Below are 25,140 nucleotides of genomic sequence, written 5' to 3'. Positions count from 1 at the left end.
CTGACTGCGGAAAAAGTTTTGATTCGTAGAGCTTGTTTGGACGCCATTATTTTGATTAAAAAATCTTTGAAATTTTTTTTTTTATTTTTTAGTGTATTTGGCAAATTTCTAGTAGTAAAAAGTAAAAGCACTAGAAAAATAAAAATATCTTTTTTTAGAAGTTATAATTTAAATCTTTTTTTTAAAGTTCTCTTTTTCTTAAAAGAAAATATTTTTCATGTAATAAATAAATAAATAAATATTTTTATATCGTTATACCCAAATATAATTGATAAATAAAAAAATATTTTTATATGAGATATCCAAACAAAAATTTATTTTTATTTTTTCATAAACTATTTTAAAAAAAATAACTCAACAAAAATCTTTTTTTATAAATTCATCCAAAGAAGTTCTAAGTATTGAATGATTTATTTATTCTTACATAGGCGGTATTGATTTATTCTTAGCTGTGTCTTCTCTCTCCACCGTCGTTGTTGCTATGTAATATCTCTCCAGCGAGGCTGCAACCTGTGACCTCATCGCCAATCTGCTCTCCTCTGGTGTTATGTGCCTCTCTCCGCCGCTGTTATGCTCTCTGCTCATCCAGTTTCGTTCACTTCCTCTGTACTCTCTCGCCACCAGTCAGCTCTCTCCAACGGTGTGCTCTCTTGTACCTTTGTTTGCCTCTCTCGATATCTTGACTTTTGGTTACTTGATTATTGAATATTTTTTAAATTTCTATTTTATTTGATTGGGTTAAGATACAGTGGGTGATTAAGCTTGATTAATTTACTTGTGTATGATTAAACCTTGTTACTTTAAGAAAGAATGGACTAATTAACATTCTGGAGCCTTAATTTGCTTCTGTTTTGCTTGTCATTAGAATTTAATTAAAGACAAATGGAAGGAGATAGGCCTTATTTTGCTTGCCATTTAGGTTTCCTAATCCATCTTCATTAAACACGATATAATAAGTGCCTTGCATATGATTGTTTGCAGTTCTTGATTAATCTTTTGTTCCTTTTTGGATCTTGAAGATATGGCATTTCAAATGCCTAACAATTTGTAATATGTGTGAAAAGATCTGCTGCATCCTTACGGGCTATTTCCCTTGAAATTGCTTTCTTTGCTTTGATCAGCTGATGTAATAAATTTGGAACTTAATCAGAATTCAAAATTGTCAATATTTGAAAAAATTGTCAAGTTTTATTACCATTTTCTCCATGCCTGGAGAATACAATTAACATAAACATAATACATAAGAAGAATATGGATGGATTGTTTTGGCCCTTGATTTGTTGTTGTTATGTGATCTGATGTTTTGATGAATTCAACTATTGATCTGTCATTTTTGCTTCTGAACATTGATTTTCAATTGTTGCAATTGTCACAAAATGAGCTTTTAGTTTGATGCTGGAGTGTACTAGATATTGTAGTGTGAGACTATGCTGTTTACAATGGGCACTGGAATTGTTTGGTTTTGATGCTGGGCAGCGTACTCTCTAATTCTATGATAAGTTTCAGAGTTAATTGTGTCTTGTTTGTCATCTGTTTTTTAAGTGGTTAATTGGGTTTACTGTTTTCTTTTGGTTAAAAATGTCTTATACTTGTTTATTTATATTTTTGTACTCATTAAATTGAGTTAGCTGTTTCTCTCAAATGAATAAATTAATTTTGGATTTATTATATAATTATATCTTGTTCAACCGGTTCAATTAGTGACCCACTAGTGGAATATTGACTCGGTGCCTCAGCTGAGTCATTCACCAAATCAAATTTAATAACTACTTGATTTCCTGTATCAATGGCAAGTACTCAGGTTTCAAATGACTGCATGATTCTGGGGTGATGGGCTATAACTGGATGGCCAAATTTGAGCCAAACCTTGTATTTGTAATTATAGCCTCGGTATGAATGCCAGACATTTATTCTGGTGAATGAGTTGGGACATCCTTTTATATCTGATGATTATGTTTTTGAATGGCAGTAGGCATGTCACAGTGGAAGCAACGATAGTGGAGCCTGGTCAAAGAACCTACTTCGTTCCTAAACCTCTTCAAATTTCTTTCCCCTGCCTGGATCTTTTTGTCTAGTAATTTGGAGCAGGAAGCTCTGTTTGTGCCTTTGGTGGTTAAGTTGTGTATTGTACGGAAATGGATTTGATAGAATCTTCAGTTCCAGAAGCACTAGATTGTGATCTCTCAATTCCAAGGGGTGGACCCATTTATGTTCCCAATATGGTCAGCCCCTCCACAACGGTTCCTCAGTTTGAAAACTCTATAATTTCTGAACTTCAGGTCTCTCTCTCTCTCTCCCCCTCCCCCCCGTCCCAACAATTTTGCTACCTTTTCCCCTTAGTCTTCTTTGAAAAACTGTTTTTTGTTTATGCAGAATCTAGAGGCTGAATTATCACAAGATGCCACCCGAATCTCTGATGATGATGTCTCGTATGCATTCTTCCTGTTATTGTTTTCCTCCTCTCATCATTGCTCATTAATACATAGGGTCTCTACTTGTTAATGGTATTGATACCTTTTCAGGGTTGATGATCTTAAAATATTTACAGAGGACGAGCTAATGGATATGTCTTTGAAGGAAGTATTTGAGGTATTCTCCATGAACTTTTATATTTTTCCTTTTGTTTAATATTTGAACAGATTTAATGGAAGTGCTATTGTAGGGTATGGAGAACAATGAAAATCGTCCACCACCTTCAGACCAATCCAAAGTGGGGTTAGTCATGCATGACTTTTTGTTAGTTATTACACTAATGTAGATGGCCCTTATCTGAATTCATTTTATACTAGGTTTCAGACTCTTAGTTTTCTTTTTTATTCGAGCTGTATTGCTTCTGTCCTTCAACCTTATTGTGGATATGTGCAAGACTAAAAGTAGCAACAGAATAAGAGTAGTAGATGTAGCATAGAATTAAAAAAGAGAGAGAGTAGATAAGAAAAAGAGGAGCTGGAACATATCAAGGTGATACTCTTTCAGTCTCTGATATATTCATATAAGAACTAAGTACTGAAAAGAAGGGAGCAAGGTAGCATTTGAGGAGCCACCACTCTCCTAAGGTTCTTCGCAGCCTAGATCCTTCCTGCCATATTGATTCCCTTCATCAATCTTATACACTCTCAATACTCTCTCCTATAACAGGATTCATCTCTCATTCGTGCCCTCTCCAATAACTTCTCCAGCTGTCCTATTTGTTACATCAGCTGGTCCCACTTTATTTTATTTTCATCTCTCTTTTCTTTCATTCTTCTATTGTAAAATAAAAGGCGAAGGAGCTATTTTACCACTCTCTTCTCTAACTATCTTAATTGCTTCTTTTCGCTCATTCTTCTTTTTTTTCTTCACTTGGGTTAGGGTACCTAACAATTTGGTTGCAATTATGTCAAATACATGAATCTTAGTAATGTTTATGTAGTTGTACTACATTGATACTTGTCGTAAATTCTTTAGTGAAAATGCCATATATAGGGAGCCTAACAAAAAACAATCTTATTGCATCTCTTTCAATTTCTTTCTCTATCAAGTTTTACACTTTGCAGTGAACAAATAATGTAAAGAGTTTCTTGTTGGATTTGTTGTAGGGGTGATGAAAAGAGGTCAAGGAAAAAACGGAAAGGAACAAATACTCCTATTCTTGAGGTATGCCAACTCTCTAAAAGAAATTATGTTCATGGCATTATTTTATGGTTAAATTGTTTCTTTCGTGTTGATAGTGACATACATGATATGCCATGACATTTTATCTTTATATATACATGAACTATAACTTGAAGGGTTGGCCCCTAAAAAAATGCCGGGGGCTTGGGCTTGGGCCACCACCTTTAAAATGGGATATTAAACATTTCATCTTGGTTTGCAATTTTGTTTCGTGTATGAGCTAAATCATCTGGATTCAATTATGTTCTTTTGCATTTAAGTCAATTTGATTTGATTTGATTTGATTTTATTTTTTTTATCGAAACTTGATCAAGTGGATATAAGCATGTTAAATGTGCAAAGGATGTGTCAGAACCGTTTCTGTATTTGCTGTTGTGTGATTCAATTAAGTTTGCTGTTAGAATAAATAATGGAAATCGAAGCTTTTCACATATAGACTTTGAAAGGATATGTGTGCACAATCCCTTTGGAACTTATGATCATTTAGCTTTTCAATATAAAATATCTCTCTCTTATATCTAATTTTTTTTCCTTTTCAAAAGAAGAAAAGCAAAAAGAATCATTTATTTTATTAATTTACAGAGTGGTTGTATAGAAAAGGTGGAGCAAGTTGTGAGAATCAAACAAAGGCAAGAAGAAGACAAGGAATCAGCAAGACTTCATTCATTTAAGTTGGTATCATTACTATTTATGTGATTATTCCATTTTTCATCAGATCTATCTATTATTCTAATTTAATGTATCTTGTCTTTGTTTTAGTCCTGCTTGCAAGATCAATGAAACCCTCAAACCAGGCAGGAACGAAAGGATGAGATCACTTAGGTCCACAAATTATACCAAAAAGGTTGCTTTGAGATTCTTATCTGATATAAAAATCATTTGGTTTCAAATTGGAAAATATGCACACTAATGTTATCCTACTGTTAGTAGTTAGAGTAATTAACTAAGTTGTATGCACTTAGAGATGCGTGCCTTCTATATTATTGAATTGCTGTATTTCTTGTTTATGTTGTTCTCTTTGTTGGATCATATATATGTCTAACTTTTATCTCTTAAGTAGTTAGTTTATGACCATTATTAACCAACTAAAAGCATTAAAATTCATGTCGGAAATAAATCAGGCATTACTTAAAGATTTCCATTTGTGACTTCGATGCAGTTCGCTGCTATCCTGAATTGATGTTTTTTCATTGGCTGCTTCCTCAATAATGGACTCCTAATATTTGTTCAGTATCCAATATATCATTATTATACTACAAATAGGTTCGAACCGTAATTGACTTGTATGTGCCTTAACTTCTTCTTCTTCTTCTTTCCATGTGTATGCGCTCCTAGTCATTCTTCTGGTTTAATGTATGGCAGGTCAGTGCAGCAGATCTTCAACAACACATACCTGTGACATTTCCTGAAGTTCTTCTATCCGTGGAGGTTTACCATAATGTTCGACAGTGTGTCAAGGTATTCAACATCAATAGTTCAATACTATATTGATTTTAACAATGCTAAAATTCAATATGTAATTTCTGAAAAAAAAAAACTCTCTCCTATAACAAGTTAACTACCACAAAACAGCTGATTAACAAAAGGTTCATCTCTGCATATTTGATATTTTTACTTTTATTTTGGTAGACCCAAGAGTTGTTAGTTCTTGGAAAGCAGCCTTTAACTGATTTAAGGGACAAGATCCATTGCTCAATGGACCAGGTGATGCAAAAAGCTGGGCAGTATGATCCTTCTGGATATTTTCTCATTGAAGTAAGCATCTCTTTTACACTGGTATTAAGGTGATTTTTTATTCATTGTACATGACAAAAAGGTAACTTTTTTGTAGGATGTATTTTACACTGATTTGAGAGACCCATCTGCTATTAATTATGCCAAACCTATACTGGATTGGCTCCGAAACTCAAAGGAGGAGGTGCAAAAAAAATGGGAATATATTATAAGTGGCAGACTACACCAGAAACATAAAGCAATTATGGGTGAAGTATCTGCATCAAACTTGCCTCGCTTTGCATCAGTTGAGATGCAAAAGATACGTTTTTGTGACTTACTATTTCGACTTGGTGCTGGATACCTCTATTGTCACCAGGTAATTTTGTTTTAGTTCTCGGAATTAATGTTTGGTTATTACCCTCTTCCCATAGACACGTATGGTAAATCAAAGGGAGGTGTAGCTTAGCTTTTGCAATTTTACATGAGAGAGGGTAAAAGGGCTAACTACAGATACTTGAATACCATGATTTTTCTTATGCATAGAATGTTAGATGTGCATCTAATTTTTGCTCAAAATATATTAGAAGAAATCACGACACAGTTGCTTTCTTTTTTGTACGAGCAATGCTACGTGACCAACAAAATTTATCATTTTTGGCCTAACACTTGGCCAACACTAAAATCCTAAGTACTAAATTCTAAATCATAAACTTTAAACCCTAGTTAAAAATAAGGTGTTGGCTAATATTAATAAAAGATGTTGGCCTCCCTGACATTTCTCTTTTTGTATATCTGCAGGGCGATTGCACGCATACCTTAGTGATTCGAGACATGAGGTTATTTCATACCGATGATGTGCATAATCGGACGGTTTATCCAATAGTCACCTTTCAACTGAAAACGGTTTTTAAGAAATGCAGTGCTTGCAAAATATTCAGAGCTACAAAGGTAACAGCCGATGACAAATGGACACCACAAAACCCTTGTTACTTTTGTGATGAATGTTTTTCGCTCCTCCACTTCAACGACGATGGCTTGCCATATTATAACAGCTTCCTAGAATATGATTATAATCACGATTAGTTCCTTTTAGTTTGAAGAACACTTTCACGAGGATGTCATCAAAAAACAAAAATTTCATTTGGTGGTACATTTAGTTTGGTATCTACGGAAGCGCTAAAATCTCCGGAGCCAAGAGGATAGTATAGAGCGTAGTGTTAGATTAGATGGGCACTTGCATCTTTTAGAGGCATGTTTGCAAATTTTATGAACTAGATTTAGAGTCCCACAGTGTACGAAAAATGAACGGTATAAATTTTTTGTACACAATTTTTTAGATAACTAAAATGATACTGGAGATATTTTGTATTTTATAGTTATAACATAATCAACCAATATAACTCTAAAAGTTAAAACAAAGAATTGTATTGTAATAAATTTTATAGTATAATACAATAATAATATAATAGTAAAATTAATTCGGTTAATCTATATTATTTATATATATTGAAGTATTTGCTTAAATAAAAAATTATATCATAATTTTATAGTATAATAAAATTTAATTATGTAAATCTATGTCGTATATATAATGAAGTATTTGTTTAAATATAGTTTTTTGATAAAGTGTAATGAAACTGAAAAGCGTAATCCTTTTTTCTATTTGGTTTTGATAAGTCCAAGTATTTTTGTAACAAATATTTTTAATATCATTGAATACCTATTGGTTTTTGCAATTTATAATTTTATTTAAAAAATTTATAAAATATAATAAATAAAGTGATACATGTTCAGAAGGATTTAAATTAAGTTATTTTTAAGAGATTTAAATTCAAATTAGATATATAAAAAAATTTGGCTTATTTTTAAATTTATTTGCTAGGGGTCTATTTAAAGACTCATTGTCACTCTTGTTGAATCAAATTTTGATGAATGAAATTTTTTGAATTTTTTTAAAAAATTTGGATGTGAACAAGAGAGGTAGATGAGTCCCTTAACTATTACTTTAGAAAATTAAATTAAAGTAGAGGAGTCCTTTCTTTAATTTTCTATCTTATCCTAGATCCGTTTTATATTATTTAGTATCAAATTTTAAGTATTAGATTAATCCTTATTAATCAATATTTATTCTTCTTTTACTCTAATATATATACTTTTACTCTAATTAATATATATATATATAATTTTTTGTTCGTTCAAGTGCGGTACCGTCATTTCTTATTTGCTATTTCTCGTCATTCTTTGTTTCCTCTTTCTCGTCAGATCGTGTCTTCCTTTGATTTTTTCCTTCTTTTTATTATTTATTGTTCCCTTACGGTCTCGTGATTTTCTTTTGTTTTATAGCATTAGGTAAAGCAATTTAGTATACCAAAAAAAAAAAAAAAAACATAAAACAAAGCAAGGTAAAATAAGAACAACAAGGTCAAACAAAAAAAAGAGTGTTGTTCGGTAATCGGGTTCCGGACAGGTCGGGTATGCAAGTGAAGGGGCGAGGATGCCTTAGCTCGGGTCGCACTGGTAGCGGGCTAGGCGAGCTGACGAGCGCTTGACCTGGTGAATGGACGAGGGGGGGGTGCCACCTGCAAAGACACTCCGACGCCTAAGTCAGAAATCGTACAAGCAGGGGGAGTGATGTGGAAAGTGACGTACCTCGGGGGAAGAGCCAATCTTCCCCTTATATACATGTCAGTAGTGGGCCCCAAGACGAGGACAGGCCCATATTTCCGAGGACGTTGTCCTGCAGCCGCGTGTGAGCCGTACAGGACGCGTGTCCGGGTCGGTTGGAGGGCACGTGACCGGGTCGGGTAGAGATCGGGTCGGACCGACCCGTGCGGTTTTTGGGCCAGGCCGTAACAGTGCCCCCACGCGCCAATGGTAGTCGTAGGAGCTACCAATGACGTGTCATCTTGCATTTCGTCTGGTCGGCTGCTCGCGGGAGGGATGTGCCTCCAACGCGCGTCTCTTGGTTGCTCAAAGCAGCCGTTTTCATCGCTTCGTTTCCTGCGCCGAGCATTAAATGCTCATAATGGGGTGAAAAATCCCGTTTGAAAAGACCATTCTGCCCCCAGGTGTTTCGCGCTTTGGAGGTAGTTTTTAAACGATCGGTTTTGATATTTCTACACTTTTCTCACACTCCCTATTCTTCCTTTCTTCCTCCTTGCTACAAGATTCCAAGGCGTTGCTGTGGTGCCTCCGTTCGTGTTCCTTGCACTTTTCCAGACTCGCAATCATCCTTTTTTTCCATCAACTTAGGTAATTTTCGAATCATTCCTCTTTTTAGGCATTATTTTCGGTATGCTTGTTGCTTGGTTCTTTTGATGTTACTGCGTAGTCTTAGTTGCGAGTAGACGTGTTAGGGGGGAAAGTACCATTCTAGGGTAGGCTTTTTCTCGTTCCTTTAGCCTTTTAGTCTTGTTTGCCTTTAGTCGGGAAGTCGTGGGGGGTGGTGTTTGTTTTCGGCCCGAGCGACCGATCTCTTAGACTAACTGGATGGTACCCCCATGTAGGTATGGCCCGCACGGTCTCCCGAGCATCCGTTAACCCTGCGGCTTACGACCAGTATGCTTGGGTCGTCTCAGATGTGAGGGATTCACCCAACCAAATGAGCGAAGAGGAGCTCACCGAGTTCCGACAAGCCGGGTATTTGTGTGGCGGGACTGACGAGGAGGCCAATTATGACGCCTTCGTCTCGGCTGCTCACGAGCGGTTGTATGAAATCAACTTCCAACCCCGCCAGGTCGCCGACTGGATTTGGTTCTACAAGGCCATGTTCACTCAAGTCGGAGTTCGCATTCCGTTCTCAGCCTTTCAAATGGCGCTCTTAAACCGAATTTCTGTGTCACCGTCGCAGTTGCATCCGAACAGTTGGGCTTCGATCCGCTGTTTCGAGATGGTTTGTGAATATCTCGACCTGCCGGTGTCCGTAGATGTCTTCCTCTTTTTCTTCACCCTCACAAACCCTACCAAGCAGGGGAAACATAGGAAAGGGTTCATGTCCTTCCGGGCTACTCAGGGTCGGAAGATTTTCGGCTTGTTCGAAGATTCTTACCATGGGTTTAAGGACAAGTATTTTAAGGTCCGTCCGGCCAAAGGTCGCCACCCCTTTTGGTTGTCTCTGGAGGGGGTACGGCTCATCCCGACTTATTGGAGCTTCGGGGCAGGAGCCAATAGTTTTATTAAGGTAGTTTATAAAAACATGTCGGCAGAAGATCAGCAGATTGCCGAGGTGCTAAACGCGGTTTTTGGGAAGAACCCAGTAAATCCCCACCTCCTCATGGGTGATCGGGATTCCGGTCGTAATTATATTTGTGAGAAGCTCTTTACTTTACGCTTTATCTTTTTCCTTTCTTGTTGATATTATGTGACGACTAACCGACCTTACTTGTTTTCCCGCAGTGGATATGTCGGCGTCCGTGACGGGTCTTCCCGACTTGTTTCAAACTTTCCTTGGTGGTGGCGACGATGAGGAGAGTGACGAGCAACCCGCCTCCAAGGGACCTGATGCTCCGGAGGACAAAGACGTTCCCGAGCAGAAGGCCGCAACCGATGGGATTGGTACCTCGACTCAAGGTGCCGCGGTCGAGAGTGGTAAGGCCGTCCATGCCTCCCCTGTCCACGAGGTGGTAGGAACTGATGGTTCTGTTCTTGGCTCGGATGTTGAGGTGGAAGAGGTCCCCAACCCAAGGAAAAGAAAGAAGGCTTCCACGGCGTCGTCTAGCCCCGAGGGAGCCCTTACTGTTATGGAGAGAAATTTTGATGCAAGCAACTTCATAGATTCTCAGCTGCTTCCCGGTACCGAGGAGTACTTCCACGAGTCTTCCCTTGCCGCGCAGGCGAGGTGGATGTATCGCACCCTTTTGCGCGGTGCCGTGATAGCCCGGAAGGCCGAGTTTGAGCTGACCGGGATGGAGTCTCTCCGCCGTAAGTTGGAATCTGCTGGGAAAGCAAATAATGAACTAAAAAGTGAAGTTGAAACTCTCCGGGAGCAATTGACTCAATCTTCGGAAAAACTGGATGCTGCCGAGAAGAAAGCCACCGCTGCCGAGCAGAAAGCTACCGCCGCCGAACAGAAGGCAACAGCTGCTGAGAAGAAACAGAAAGAGTCGGACGCGACGGTTAAACGGTTGGTCGAGCGTGAAATGGCTTTGGAGAAGCAGGTCGGTGCGGCGCAAAAGCGTGTGGCCGAGATCGAGAAAGAGAAGCAGGCCGCGGAGGCCGAGCTGGCAACGTGGAAGGTGAAGTATAAAGATGTCGTTAAGCAGGGCAAGGCTGCGATCTTGGGTACTGAGGAAGCCCTCAAAGCTCAAATTAAAGTTGTTGCTCCTGAGTTCGACACGTCGGCGATTGGTGTCCGCAAGGTTATTCTTGATGGCAAGGTTGTCGACGTCCCCAAGAAGTGAATTTTTTGTTTACAGCTTTTCGTGCAGTCGCTTTGTTATGACTTGTAAACTATTTTAGTCTTGGCCGTTTTTGGCTTGCGAACAATTTAGCCGTTTTATTTTGGCTTGTGATTAATGACCATTTTAGCCGTTTGCCCATGTTGTCGTGATAAGCTTTTTATTTGTCTGAGTGCGTTATCATTTCTAACCGTATTGGTTTATACTTTGTCGTTTACTCGCCTGCTCGTGTTATTGTTCCTATTAACCGTTTTTGGTTTGAAGTTGTTTAGACTGGCGGCCCGTGGCCTTTCGTGTAGTTGTTTGTTATGACGTTGATTGACGACTTCCCGGGGTGATCAGTCCCGGATCGCACGTCGATGTCAGTCACGATGGGACGGTTTATCTGAAAAACTTAGATAGAACATGGTGGAGAATTTGCACAAGTATATCTTATTCGGTAATCACATAAAGGATTTGAAAGTTACTATAAATGACGGATTGACTACTTAGCTAGATTAGCCGGCATGTCGTTCCGCCTTTTAGGAGTAGAATCTTCTCAGGTTGTCCGCGTTCCATGTCCTCGGGACCTCCTTGCCATCGAGCCTTTCTAACTTAAAGGCTCCTTTTCCCATCACCTTTTTTACTCTGTAAGGGCCTTCCCAGTTCGCCGCTAACTTGCCTTCTCCGGGGGTCGGTGGGCCGATATCATTCCGTCTCAGGACGAGGTCGTCAGGCTCAAAGTCCCTCTTGAGCACTTTGGTGTTGTAGCGCAGGGCTATCCTTTGTTTTAGCGCTGTTTCCGTCAAATGGGCCATTTCCCGGGCTTCATCAATCAGGTCCTTTTCTACAGTTTCCTCTACTCCTTTCAAAAGCAATCGCGGGCTCGGTTCACCGATCTCCACGGGTATTATTGCATCCACCCCGTACGTTAGTCGGAAAGGGGTTTCCTTGGTGGAGGATTGCTCGGTTGTCCGATAAGACCAGAGGACCGATGCCAGCTCGTCGGCCCAAGCACCCTTTTTGTTGTCCAACCTCTTCTTTAGCCCCGAAAGGATAACCTTGTTGGCGGACTCCACTTGTCCGTTCGTCCGAGGGTGTTCTACCGAAGAGAACCTTTGCCTTATACCTAGGCCGTTGAGAAATTCTGTGAACTTTTTGTCAGCAAATTGTGTGCCGTTGTCCGAGATGACGACTTCCGGTATCCCGAACCGTGTTATCACCTGCCTCCACATGAATTTTCTGCAATTGGCTGAGGATATGCTAGCCAATGGTTCGGCTTCTATCCACTTGGTATAGTAATCAATTGCCACTATGAGATATTTGACCTGCCCAGGGCCGACAGGGAAGGGCCCTAAGAGGTCGATTCCCCACTGAGCGAACGGCCGGGAAGTCGTCAGCAAGCTCAATTCGTTTGCCGGTGCCTTGGCAAAGTTGGCGTTCTGTTGGCACTTTATGCACTGCTGGACAAACTCTTTGGAATCTGTCATCATCGACGGCCAGTAGTACCCCGCTCGGATCAACTTCCTTGCTAGGGCTCTTCCTCCGATGTGGTGCCCACAGCAGCCCTCGTGGACTTCCCTGAGGACGTAGTCCGTTTGGTCGGGGTGTAGGCACTTCAGTAGGGGTTGGCTAAGCCCTTTTCTGAACAGCTGTCCTTGGATGACGGCGTATTTGGCCGCTTCTCTCCTTAATTTCACCGCCTCCTTTTCGTCACCAGGGAGTTGGCCGTGTTCTAGGTAGTTGGTGATGGGGTCTAGCCATGAAGAACTTAGGGTTGTTATGTGTCGTGCAATTGCAGGTTCCCTTGTCATGCCTTGGATGAGAGACCGGTTTCCCTCCCCTGGCTTCGTGCTGGCCAATTTTGATAGGAGGTCTGCTCGTGTGTTCCTTTCTCTGGGTACATGCTGGACCGTGACCTCGTCGAACTTTTGGCTCAAACTTTTGACCTTTTCCAAGTACTTCTGCAACAAGGGGTCCTTGGCTTGATAGCTGCCGTTTACTTGGGAAGTGACGACTTGGGAATCGCTGCATACTTCCAGCCTTTTTGCGCCGACCTCTGTTGCTAGGGTCAGGCCTCCTATGAGGGCTTCGTATTTTGCTTGGTTGTTCGAGATGGGAAACTCGAATCTGACCGACTGTTCGTATACGACCCCGTTTGGACTTTCTAGGATGATCCCGGCTCCTCCGAAGGTCTGGTTGGAGGCTCCGTCCACATGGAGCTTCCACCGTGTACCCATGTCTTCGCCTGGGTCTCCTGTTACTTCAACCAAAAAATCCGCCATGGCCTGCGCCTTGATGGCTTGCCGGGGCTCGTATAGTATGTCATATTGAGAGAGTTCGATGGATCAAGTCATCATTCTTCCCGCCAGGTCGGGTTTTTGGAGAACTTGCCGGATCCCTTGGTCCGTTCTGACGACCACTTGGTGACTCTGGAAGTACTGTTTTAACCTTCTCGAGGAAGTCAGGAGTGCTAAGGCTAGCTTTTCCAACTTGCTATATCTTAACTCTGCTCCTTGTAGGGCCCTGCTTATGAAGTAGACCGGTTGTTGGGTCCTCCCGTCTTCCCGCACTAGAACTGCGGCCAGGGCTTCGCTTGTTATAGCGAGGTACAGGTACAGTGGTTCCCCGTCCCTTGGCTTCGCGAGGACAGGAGGTGCCACTAAGATTTCCTTGAAGTGTTGAAAGGCTTCTTCGCACGCGGGTGTCCACTCAAACGTCATCCCTTTCTTCATGAGATTGAAGAATGGCAGGGCCTTTGTCGCCGAGGCCCCGAGAAACCGGGAAAGTGATGTCAATCGCCCTGCCAACCTCTGGACGTCCTTGACACAGCCCGGGCTCTTCATCTGAAGTATTGCCTGGCATTTCTCCGGGTTGGCTTCTACCCCTCTCTGAGTTATCATAAATCCCAGAAACTTGCCGGCTTCCATGGCGAAGGCGCACTTGAGGGGGTTCAGCCTCATACCGTGTTGACGGAGGGACGCAAACACAGTTGCCAGGTCGTTCAGGAGGTCGTCAGGTCGTGTTGTTTTTGCCAGGATGTCGTCCACATAAACTTCGACCGTTTTCCCTATGATGTCGTGGAATATTCTGTTCATCAGCCTTTGATATGTCGCCCCTGCATTTTTCAAGCCAAACGGCATTACTTTGTGGCAGAAAGTTCCTCCTGGCGTTATGAACGCCGTTTTGTCTTCGTCTGGTCGGTGCATCGGTATCTGATTGTAACCGGAGTAGGCGTCCATGAAACTCAGATACCGGTACCCCGCCGCGGCGTCGACGAGTGCATCTATGTTGGGGAGGGGGAAGCAATCTTTGGGGCATGCTTTGTTAAGGTCAGAGTAGTCCACGCACATTCTCCATCTGCCATTGTGTTTTTTCACCAATACCACATTTGAGAGCCACGTCGAGTAGTCCACTTCTCGTATGAAGCCTGCCTCTAGGAGGCCGGCCGTTTGCTTGGCTACCTCCTCTGCTCTTTCCGCCGACATCTTTCTCCTTCGCTGAGCCACTGGTCGTGCTTCCGGCTTGACGGCTAGGTGATGTGAAATGATTTGTGGATCGATGCCCGGCATGTCGGCTGGCGTCCATGCAAACAGGTCCTTGTTGGCCCTTATCATTTCAATCAAAGGCTTCTTCAACTCATGTGGGAGGTTCTTGTTAACGAACGTGAATTTTTCCCCTTCGTCACCGATGCTAAATTTCTCCAGGTCCCCTTCTGGTTCCGGCCTCGGGTTGTCTTCTACTCTGGCATCGAGGTCGGCTAGGAATACGCCAGATGCTTCCTTGGACTTCTTTCTGAGGGAAAGGCTGGCGTTGTCACAAGCGACCGCCGTCTCGAGGTCTCCTCTTATGGTCCCTATGGATCCATCATCGGTGACGAACTTCATAACTAGTAGCTTGGTGTTGATTATGGCTTCGACGTCATTGATTGTCTTTCTTCCCAAGATGATGTTGTAGGCTGTGGAGTCTCGGAGGATCACGAATTCGGCCATCGCCGATCTTCGGCCTTGCAACTGTCCTACCGAGATCGGTAGGGAAATGACTCCGTCTGGTTTGATGAAGTGATCGCCTAACCCGATAACCCCGTGCTGGTGGGTCGTCAGGTCGGCATCCTTCAGCCCCAGTGCGTCGAACACGTTGCGGAACATGATGTTTGAATCAGCCCCGGTGTCGATAAGGATCCGTTTGACGAGGCCGGTTCCCACTCTGGCCGTTATGACCATAGGAGGGTTTTCCGGGGCGTCGCTGAACCATTGATCTTCTGGGCCGAAAGAAATGGACGGAGGTTTCTTGGTACTCTGCACGGGTGGAGATGAGATCGCCAAAACCTTGGCGTCCTTCTTGTGTGCCGACCGGGATTTTGGTGCGGCGTTCTTTGCCGTTACTACGTTTATCACGGTGAGGCCATGGTCCCCGCCTTCGGGTTCCTGCCGCCGCCTGGTCGAGCGCGCCTTGGCTTCCTCATCTTGATCGCGATAACGCCTTCTCGGCTCCCTGATGAGATGGGAGAACGCGGCTAGCTTTCCTTCCCTTATCGCCTGTTCTAGTGCATCCTTCAGGTTGAAACAGTCCTGTGTTTGATGGCCATACCCCTTGTGGTAATCACAGTAAAGGTTCTTGTTTCCTCCTGTTTGGTCCTTAAGTGCTCGGGGCTTCGGAAGGATTCCCTTCTCCGCTATCTGTTGGTAGACCTCCACGATGGGGAGAGTGAGTGGGGTGTAATTATTGAATTTCCCGACCCTGGGGAACGGTCGAGGTGCCCTGTTTGACGCCTCTTCCCTAGCTTTTTCCTTTGCTCTCTCTCCGTCGACGGGCTGCCGTGCTTGGCTGTAACCGGACTGCCGTTTATTGGCAGCCACGACTCGGCTGACTTCCTCGTCGTTTATATACTCCTTGGCCACTGTTTGGATTTCATGCATCGTCCAAACTGGTTTCGTGGTGAGGTGTTTCCGGAAGTTCTCGTTGAGGAGGCCGTTCGTTAGGCAAAGACTGGCCACCGAGTCGGTTAAGCCGTCAATTTCCAAGCATTCGTCGTTGAACCGATCCAAGTACTTCCTTGTCGATTCTCATTGTCTCTGGGTTATCCCCAGAAGGTTGATGGGGTGCTTAGCCTTCGCGATCCGCGTTGTAAATTGGGCCAGGAATGCACGACTGATGTCTGAAAAACTGTAGATGGAACTTTGCGGGAGGCCGTTAAACCATCTGATCGCTGGCCCTGCTAGTGTTACCGGGAAGGCGCGGCATCTCACTTCGTCCCCTACTCCCTCTAGATTCATCCTGGCCTCAAAGGCCGTGAGGTGTTCCAGAGGGTCTTGAGTTCCGTCGTATCTCATGTCCGTTGGTTTGTCGAAGTGTTTCGGCAACCGGACCTCGAGTATAGATCGGTGGAAGGGTGTGACGCCCATTATCACGGGTTGTCGTGTTCTCCCAGTTCTCCCTTCTCCGTCTTCACGACCTCTTGCTGCTCGGCGGGATTGCCTGCCACGAGAGTAGATGACTGTGTCATTCCGTCTTCTCGGAATGGGTGACTCCTCCCGCGTGCTCTCTGCTTCCGTCCTGGATGCAGATACGCGCCGCGGGCGGCTTTGGTGAGAGTCTTCCTCGTCTTCCCCGGGAGACGGGGTATAGCTCGGATCGGTGAACTGTCCATCTCGCTCCTGGTCGGCCAGCTGTCGTTCCAGGTTCTGGACTCTGTGGCGGAGCTCCTGCATTATTATGGCGCTATCGCCGCCCGTTCCCCCGAATGGTCGGGTTCTCGTGTGTCGTTGGGGGGATCTCCGCCCTCCCCTTTGCGAGGCGACGGAGGCTGCCCCCTCCACTCCGGCTGCTCGAGCTCGGTCGCCGGGACCTGGCGCGACTTCCATTCAGGCAAAGGAATCCCCACAGACGGCGCCAATGTTCGGTAATCGGGTTCCGGACAGGTCGGGTATGCAAGTGAAGGGGCGAGGATGCCTTAGCTCGGGTCGCACTGGTAGCGGGCTAGGCGAGCTGACGAGCGCTTGACCTGGTGAATGGACGAGGGGGGGTGCCACCTGCAAAGACACTCCGACGCCTAAGTCAGAAATCGTACAAGCAGGGGGAGTGATGTGGAAAGTGACGTACCTCGGGGGAAGAGCCAATCTTCCCCTTATATACATGTCAGTAGTGGGCCCCAAGACGAGGACAGGCCCATATTTCCGAGGACGTTGTCCTGCAGCCGCGTGTGAGCCGTACAGGACGCGTGTCCGGGTCGGTTAGAGGGCACGTGACCGGGTCGGGTAGAGATCGGGTCGGACCGACCCGTGCGGTTTTTGGGCCAGGCCGTAACAAGTGCAACAGTAAAATGATTTTCAAGAGTAGTAAAAAGCAACAGTGGGGAGTTAATTGAGGGTAAAAACTAATTATGAATGTAAACACAAGTGACCTAACCATCATCATACATCATAAAAAATCGGTGTGTGCCATCATCGGACCAGAGTTTTTTAAAAAGCTTCGTCAGTTAAAACAAGGTTCAAGATCAGTAAAAAAAGTACCATAAGGAGTTGTTATATTTGATGTGCAAGGTTAACATTGAAAAGGATCCTAAAGTTCTTATGAAAAAATTTTTTATTGGATTAAACAAAAAAATTACAAATAAGGTCGAACTTTATCATTATATAACAAAGAGGATTTAGTCCATTTGACAATTAAGATGAAGGCGCAACAACAATTTATGGCAACTTGGCACTCTTCAGACTCCAATTCTACACAGGGTTCTAAAGGAGCAAAGTTTGAGGATACGGCAAAATTTACTATTGTAGATTTCAAGAAGAATATTATAAATCGACATCAATAGACTTTTTCTAATCCTATCTTTAATTCTACTTCACAGCCAATAATAAAAGAATTTGTTGAGTATACTGTAGATGTAGATAAGTACTTAGAGGAACAAAAGGTGCAAAAGTTCTCAAAGAGATTTTTGGAATGCGAGTAATTTAAAAAACAAGAGAGAAAAGAAAAAGAATGAGAGAAGAAGAAATTGAGAAAAAGAGTAAGTGTTTGAGTGAAAAGAATCAATGAGTGAAAGAGAGGATTTTGAGAAAAAGTCAGAGAATAGTGAGAGAGAGGAGTCATTGAGAAAAAAAAGAAACTGAGAGAAATAAATACACTTGTGAGAGAAATTTTGAAAGTTATAGTTTAGACAAGAGTGCATTAGTGTCTATGATATTCAAAAAATCTCCAGTTTCTCGTATATCTAACCATGCATTGTCTAGTGTGTACATGTCCGATTTTAAAAGTTTTGCTGATCTATTGGTGAATTTTGAAGGAATTAATATGGATAGAAAGAGTGAAGGACAACCAATTCCATTTTATAGTGAGCGGGCAACATGGAATATGTCTCACGTATTCAAAATACCACAAAGTGCAGTTTGTTTTGAATTTGATAGTTCAGGCCAATCTTAAACAAAAGGCATGCACATTAGACTCAGTTGCTAGATTGTTTTTCAAAAGTGATTGAACAAGATTCGAAGACGATTTTTTTTTTTTGTAGAGGGGGAGAATGATATGTGTTTAGAGGACTTTTTAGTCTATGTTAGTTTGTTTTGTTGTTAGGGTTTGTTAGAAGATTTGATTTAGTTCTAATTTGCTTAATAATATTTTTTGAAAGTTTAAATTTAAATCAAATTTGATCTAATCTAATAAAGATCAAATCTGATTAAATTAAGTTATCTTTAGGAGATTTAATTCAAATTAGATATCTAAAAAAATTTAGTCTATTTTTAGGCTAATCTGCTAGGGACCTCTTTAAAGATTCTTTGTTACTTTTTCTGAATCAACTTTTATAAATGAATTTTTTTTGAATTTCTTTAAAAAATTTGGGTGTGAACAACAGAAGTAGAGTGCATAAAAAAATCAAATTAAACTAGAGAAATCATTTTCTTTGATTTTTTTTATCTTATTTTGAATTTCGTTCTGTATCATAAAGTATTTGATCTATAATATAATAAAAATTGAATAATAGACTAATATTTTAATTCATAGAATTAATGATAAATAAATAATATGATAATTTTTTTAGAAAATAGCCTAATAATAAATTTATTATTAATTAAGAGATAATGATAGTAAAGACTATTAAATGAGAAGAGATATAAAAAAAACAAATTCAAAAATCTATAAAAATTACAAACTTCGCAAAAAAATTGACGCGACAATAGATAACATAGATGAGATATTATTTTTTAACAATAAGAATAATTTTAATATTTGATTTCAGTTTAATTTATTTTACGCCTTACAAAATATACATTAGTATTTGTGAGATTATATGTTATAAAAATTATTTTAATTTATTAAATTTGTACAAAATAACAAAATTTAATTGATTATCTATAAAAATAAAATTGTCTCTAAAAATGAGAACGATTTCATTGAGAAGTGAAATTTGGAACCATTTTACTTGATGTAATGTCATATTTAAAATTCCAAACAATACTTCATTGCAATAGAAAACATGGTATTTATTTTGATACATATAAAATAGATTTATCTGTTTACTCCTTTGTAAAAAACGTCTACAGTATACCTACAGTGAATTTCTTGAAAGATGCACGTGTAAGTTAATATCGCAATGGTTTTTGATATCAAATATAATGTTTTTCTTACATATGCAGTTTGAATAGTGAATATTCAATAAAGTTTGAAAAATTCTTAAATTTTTATTTACTCCAGGATGTAAAATTATTTTTTCCCATCAATTTCATTTATTTGAAATGAATGAATGAGAATATTCTATGGAGCAAAATAAATTTTACTTCATGGAGTATGAAAGAACATTATATTCAAAAGATGGTATTCACAATTCAGACTGCAGAATAATAGCTCGAAAGATACAATAGTTAACATAAAGCTTTTCTATACCAGTTACATTCTGCAAGAAAAATGATACATTAAGGTTTTAAAAACAAAATGCTGGACATGTCAAATTATGAGTAAACTACCATTTGTATTTATGAAAATTGAAAATACTGACACATCTATTTATAGAAGATAGATATTATTATTTGTACTTATCAAAAATAGATTTTTACAAACAAAATTATCAAAATTTTAAAAAATAAAATAAAATTTTTAAACTATCCTTCTCTCTATTACTATTATCATAATCTCTCTCTTCTCTCTCTCTCTCTCTAAATGTTTTTAGCGACTTCGATCCCAAATTCTACCACCACTCTTCTTCCCAACTACCACCATCATTGCCTCCATTATCATCACTACCACCGCTATCGCCACCCTTCCTCTTCCCTCCACCTCTTTGACCCCGATTTCAATCGCAAGCTCCGCTTCCCCCTCACCTTCCGAAGCTCCAACCCTGTCGCCTCCTCTATTGTTTCATCCATCAAATTCAGTAACACAAAAAGATTCAAACACATTTTTGCACTCAAAACAACACAATAAATTCAAAAATTTTCTTTTCTTTTCTTTTTTTTCTTTACAAAAAAGGCTTTCTCCCACATATCTAAATCACTAATATTCCAACTAATCTGATGCTATGTTCATCTAATGTTAATTTGATTCAAATAAATCTATGAAGATGATAACATAATAATGAAAAGAGAGATCTTTATTTACTTAAGGAGAAGATCGGAGAGGGTGCGTGAGAACTTGATGCGGCCAAACTTGGAGGCGGGCATGGTGAGGTAGATGCAGAAAAGGCCCGTGGCGAAGACAAAGCATAATTGAGAGGAAACTTTTTCGATTTGAGTTTCTTGGCGGCGGGGGAGTCTTCGCCATTGTTCTCAAGGTCCCTAAGGAGCAACCTATTAGTATCGACCACCATGACGCTCTGCGGCATCCTTAGATCCCAACGAATCACTCACAATAATCGCAGCATCCTTAGATCTAGAGTTTTTTTTCGGCATAGACAGAGGCTGAGCTTGCGTTAGATAATTATGCTGGTGATGGTGGTGTTGGTGCTGTTGAGTCGCGTCTGACACCGATGAGGGAGTGTGACGAAGGGGTTAGGATGACGGTTGAGGAGGAGGGCAAAACGATGGTACTAAGAAAATTGAGAGAGGGGGGGGGGGGAGGGGAGGAGAGATAATGGTAGTAGTAGTGGAGAGAAGGCTAGTTTGAAAATTTTATTTAATTTTTTAGGGTTTGGATTTTACTTGCAAAAATCTATTTTTTATGAGTACAAATGATAATTTTTGTCTTCTATGGATAGATTATTTTCAATTTTTGTAGGTAAAAATGATAGTTTACTCAAAATTTATTAATGTATGAGTACTACTAGTACTCCCTGCTTAGTGGGTATTGTATGACATTAGTAGGTAACAACTGTATAGAATATGAAGAGGTAATTAGTATTATGTCTTTTCTTTTTTTTTTCTTTTTGGCTATATATAGCTCCACCTTTAGTCTTTGTAAAGGTGCGATTTTTTCACTAATGGAGTAGACACATCTCTCTCTTTTTTTTTAGCTTGCATGGTAAAATCTTCATTTTTCACCAAGAGATTTGCAGCTCAGAACAAATTTTATCATGGTGCGGTAAACTTGGAGGAGCTGCAAATATTACTAAGTGAAAATTGTGAACTTTGTCCCTTATTTCTACAACATCCATGGTAGATAGAGAAGCGGGAGCGGATAATCCAAAAAATTCGTAACTACAAATATTTTCAGTGAGTGATTTACAAAATCTCATGAGATTGATGAATTAACTTGCCAACTATTCATACCTTAATCCAATAAATAAGAGCCAGGCCCAATAACGCAAAAGGTCCACCAATAAAAGTGGACCTCATTATAAACCCGACCTCTTTGATATCAACAAAGAGATCAGTTCTACTTGATTTAAACGAGTGACTACCTCCGGATATTTCTCCGCTACATCTAGAAAAGATAGAATTACTCCAACAAAGGTGGTTAGCTACTCTACTATAAATACACTGAAACTCCCAGGTATAATTCACGTTCTACTCTACTTAAAACTTGCTTAAAACCCTTGCTAACTTAAACATCAAAGTCTCTTGCAGGTACCACCCCCACCTCCTCATGAGGAACTCGGACATGCAGCATCTCGGCACCAAAGAAGTCGAACGCTACCATATTAAGGGATCTGGACTTCACATTCAGACCCAAATCAACGTTTCAAGTAACCCTCAGAACACCAGCCTTCAAACGCAAGTAGGGATATCAACATTAAACCCGATTCAAGACTAGACAAGTCCCTTCTACCTCCATCCAAATGAAAGCCAAGGTTTATTACTAACTCAAACTCCTCTTACAACTCGAATTTATTACTCATGGGCGAGATCGATTTGGCTATCCATCAAATCGAAGAACAAGATTGGATTCATTGATGGAACCATTCCGAAACCTGAAAAAAACGGACTCAACCTGTGAAGCTTGAGACAGATACAACACCTTTGTACTATCATGGTTGCATTCTTTCCTAAGCGTAGAGATTCTTCAAAGTGTTCTTTGGTGTAAGGTGACTTCGGAATTCTGGAATGATCTTAAATACATATTCTATGACAGATTCTATGAAGGTGATTTGTTCGGATAGCTTATCTTCAAAAGGAGATGTTTGCAATGAAATAGGGAGATCTATCCATCACTGCATATTTTACTAAACTTAAGAGAATTTAGGAAGAACTTGATGAGTTCAAACCAATCCCAACCTGTGCTTGTGGAGCATCATACTCATGTGGACTGAAGATCATAATAGAATATAGAGACCAAGAACATGCTCTTAGAATTTTGAGAGGGTTAAATAAGCAAGAGACAACAGTGAAATCGCAAATTATGTTGATGGTACCAGCAGGGACGGATCCAGAAATGTTACCATGGGGAGCCAATAACACATATAATATTAAAAATTATGTAAAAAATTATATAGTATAAAATATATTACAAAAATATATCGATAGATAATATATTTTAAAGTACAAAAAATGTGTGTATTTTTTACTAATGAAGTGGCCGATTCTTCATATAATAAAATTCATCGATAATAGAATTTATGTCAAATTTTTCAGCAATTTTTTTTTCGATATAATTAAAAGATAATTAGCAAGAAATTCATCTTTCATTTTGTTTCTGAGTTATTTTTCACAATATTCATAATTGAAAAAGATCTCTTAGTTGTAGCAGTTGAAACAAAGAGAATTAATACCAAATGAATAAAAAAAGATGGTCACAAGAAGAAAAAGAATTCACTTTATGAGATTTAAAATTTTTTACTTAATTAAAAATATTAGTAATAATATATTTTTAAAATTTTTTTTAATATTGTTATTTACTTTTTAAATATTAAAAATTATTAATATTTAAATTGGACTGAATTTTTATTTATATTAGATTAAATACTAAATAATTTTTTTAAAAATTAAATTATACATAATAACTTATTACTATTAATTTTTTTAAAAAAGCTGGGGTCGAGGCCTCCATTCGCATACCAAATTTTCTGGGATTAACACATGCTAAGATTATATCTGCCCTTTTTATTGATATGTCTTGGGAAACTAACAGTAGTAACAATTCTACACTAATCCATTCTTAAAGCATAAATGGATCACTTTTCTCATAAGGTAAAAAAAAAAAAATTTTTTTCAAATTCCTGCATGTAATGTAATGTCCTTCAAATAACATTACCTTTTGAAATTTGAACCTAGTATTCACATAAAGAGAGTCTGAAAACATGCTAGATACAACATTCTCCTAAAAACAAAGAAAGCAAAAAGAAAAAAACAAATCAAAAGATAGTACAACTGAGCATATGACACAACTATATAAACACATAGATGAACAACTTAACACACCATTAATAACAATGTACTAAGTGATTGTCTAATTCAGATCATGGGTGGCTTGGTGCAATAAAAGGAGGTGCAGAAATAGGCATTGTTGGCATTGAGCTAGAATTTGTGACATTGTTTCCAAAACCACCTTCTGTGGTACAACAAAGTTTTATGCAATCAACAGGGTTCTGATTTACAGCATTGCACTCCTTCTTGCTCCTCTGTAGCGGCTTCTCCGGCAAACAGTTGCGGCGATCATCAAAGACAGTTCTTTTAGATGTCAAGTTCCGGCAAATTCCCTCTTCCTCGCAGAAGAAGTTATAAGAAAATGTGAAATTCGCCAAGTTGGGAAGCTCACAAACTCCCATAGGGACTATGCCGGTCATCATATTGTGTGCCAAATTGAGCTGCTCCAAATGAGAAAGCCCTGCAAGGCTATAAGGAATTGGGCCAACAATTTTGTTGAAACTAACATCAAATACTCTTAATTTGTAGAGAAATCCAACTTGCTGTGGCAAACAACCTTGTAAACTGGTGTTGATCATGACAAGCTCTTCCAGTGTTTCAGCTAAGTTCACTATGCTTTCTGGAAGACAGCCTCCGAATCTGTTGTTGGCGAAAACCAGGACAGAGGCCGAGATTCGGCCGAAGCTTCGTGGGATGGAACTGCTAAGACGGTTGTTATTGAGAAATATTGCATCAAAGGTTTTGTTAAAGAGATCAACAGGCAATGAGCCTTCGAATTCGTTGAACCGAATGTCAAGGTATCTGAGGGAAGGAAGGGAAAGAACAACCGTTGGAAAAGGTCCAACAAATCTGTTGTTGCTAAGATCAAGCTCGTGAAGGAGGCTGAGGTTGCTTAGTGTTCTTGGGAGGATGCCGCAGAAGCGGTTGCTGTTGAGATGGAGCAGAGCAAGGTCTGAAAGCAGGCCTAATTCGGCCGGTAGGAAGCCGGCTATGTCGCCGTGGTTAAGGTCAATGCCTGCTACAACTGTCACTTTAGGGTCATCTTGTGATGGAGCACAATACACACCTGTGTAATTGCAAACTCTAGGACCTACCCAATTGGCAGTGAAGTTTTTTGGGTCGGAATAGATGACACTCTTCCATGCTTGCAGCGCAAGAAAGGCGCGATCAAGCCTCGGATTCAATGGGGGATTCTGGTTGTTGTGGTGGTGATGGTGGCCATGCCTGTTGTGACTATTGGCCACACTATGCTTTGCATTAAGGTTATTGAAGAAGCAAGATAATTGTAGAAGAAAGAGGAATAGAGCAAAAGTGGTGAAAGAAGAAGAATAAGAAGATGAAAGCAAAGCCATTTTTCTTTGTGTGATTATCGTATTGGTGGTAAATGACTAATAACTTAATCAATATATGTAATGAAGTAAGGTCTTTCATTTTCAGTGTAAAAAGTCATAGTCTTATTGTTTAATCATGTCGTCTTGAACATGTTTAAATTAGTACAATAAAAAATTTAAAATTGGTAAGCGAGAAAAAAAAAAACATAGATTCCATAGTCCAAACAATATCACAACCACCTGCTGAAGTAGTAAAGTGATGCTTAACGTTAATGTCACATGACAAAAAAAATTTAGGAACCAATGTTGGGTGGGGGGATTAGAAGAGTACTC

General features: G+C 40.1%; 2 protein-coding genes across 4 annotated transcripts; one reads left to right on the top strand and one right to left on the bottom strand.

Moving 5' to 3' along the window:
• The first annotated feature begins 409 nt into the window (after nt 1-409).
• On the top strand, nt 410-6,794 carry LOC130970382 (snRNA-activating protein complex subunit-like). 3 transcript variants are annotated; one of them, XM_057896455.1, is made up of 12 exons: nt 410-640; nt 1,973-2,279; nt 2,374-2,429; nt 2,523-2,589; nt 2,663-2,715; nt 3,579-3,636; nt 4,237-4,325; nt 4,414-4,498; nt 5,017-5,112; nt 5,284-5,409; nt 5,486-5,746; nt 6,169-6,794. In XM_057896455.1, exons 2-12 carry the CDS (start codon nt 2,136-2,138, stop codon nt 6,451-6,453), a joined length of 1,320 nt encoding a protein of 439 aa, XP_057752438.1. In that variant the 5' UTR covers nt 410-640; nt 1,973-2,135; the 3' UTR covers nt 6,454-6,794. The 3 variants fall into 3 exon arrangements, with proteins under 3 accessions (XP_057752438.1, XP_057752437.1, XP_057752439.1); XM_057896454.1 differs by having other exon boundaries at nt 413-640; nt 1,970-2,279; XM_057896456.1 differs by lacking the exons at nt 410-640; nt 1,973-2,279 and having other exon boundaries at nt 2,407-2,424; nt 2,549-2,589.
• Nucleotides 6,795-23,475: 16,681 nt separating this feature from the next.
• Nucleotides 23,476-24,833, bottom strand: LOC130970621 (leucine-rich repeat extensin-like protein 4). Its single transcript, XM_057896755.1, has one exon. It carries the CDS (start codon nt 24,826-24,828, stop codon nt 23,569-23,571), a length of 1,260 nt encoding a protein of 419 aa, XP_057752738.1. The 5' UTR covers nt 24,829-24,833; the 3' UTR covers nt 23,476-23,568.
• Nucleotides 24,834-25,140: the final 307 nt, after the last annotated feature.

This window comes from Arachis stenosperma, chromosome 3 (assembly GCF_014773155.1).
Source record: "Arachis stenosperma cultivar V10309 chromosome 3, arast.V10309.gnm1.PFL2, whole genome shotgun sequence".
Classification (NCBI taxonomy): domain Eukaryota; kingdom Viridiplantae; phylum Streptophyta; class Magnoliopsida; order Fabales; family Fabaceae; genus Arachis; species Arachis stenosperma.
The sequence above is the reverse complement of the archived record's forward strand: the minus strand, read 5'-3'. Positions and strand labels throughout refer to the sequence as shown.

What these genes read in the sequence shown, in the direction of transcription:
- LOC130970621 (XM_057896755.1), bottom strand. Translation starts at nt 24,828, where the DNA reads ATGGCTTTGCTTTCATCTTCTTATTCTTCTTCTTTCACCACTTTTGCT.
- LOC130970382 (XM_057896455.1), top strand. Translation starts at nt 2,136, where the DNA reads ATGGATTTGATAGAATCTTCAGTTCCAGAAGCACTAGATTGTGATCTC. An exon ending in GCAAGACTTCATTCATTTAA is followed by an intron (nt 4,326 to 4,413) that starts GTTGGTATCATT and finishes TCTTTGTTTTAG; the next exon opens with TCCTGCTTGCAAGATCAATG. An exon ending in ATGTTCGACAGTGTGTCAAG is followed by an intron (nt 5,113 to 5,283) that starts GTATTCAACATC and finishes TTATTTTGGTAG; the next exon opens with ACCCAAGAGTTGTTAGTTCT.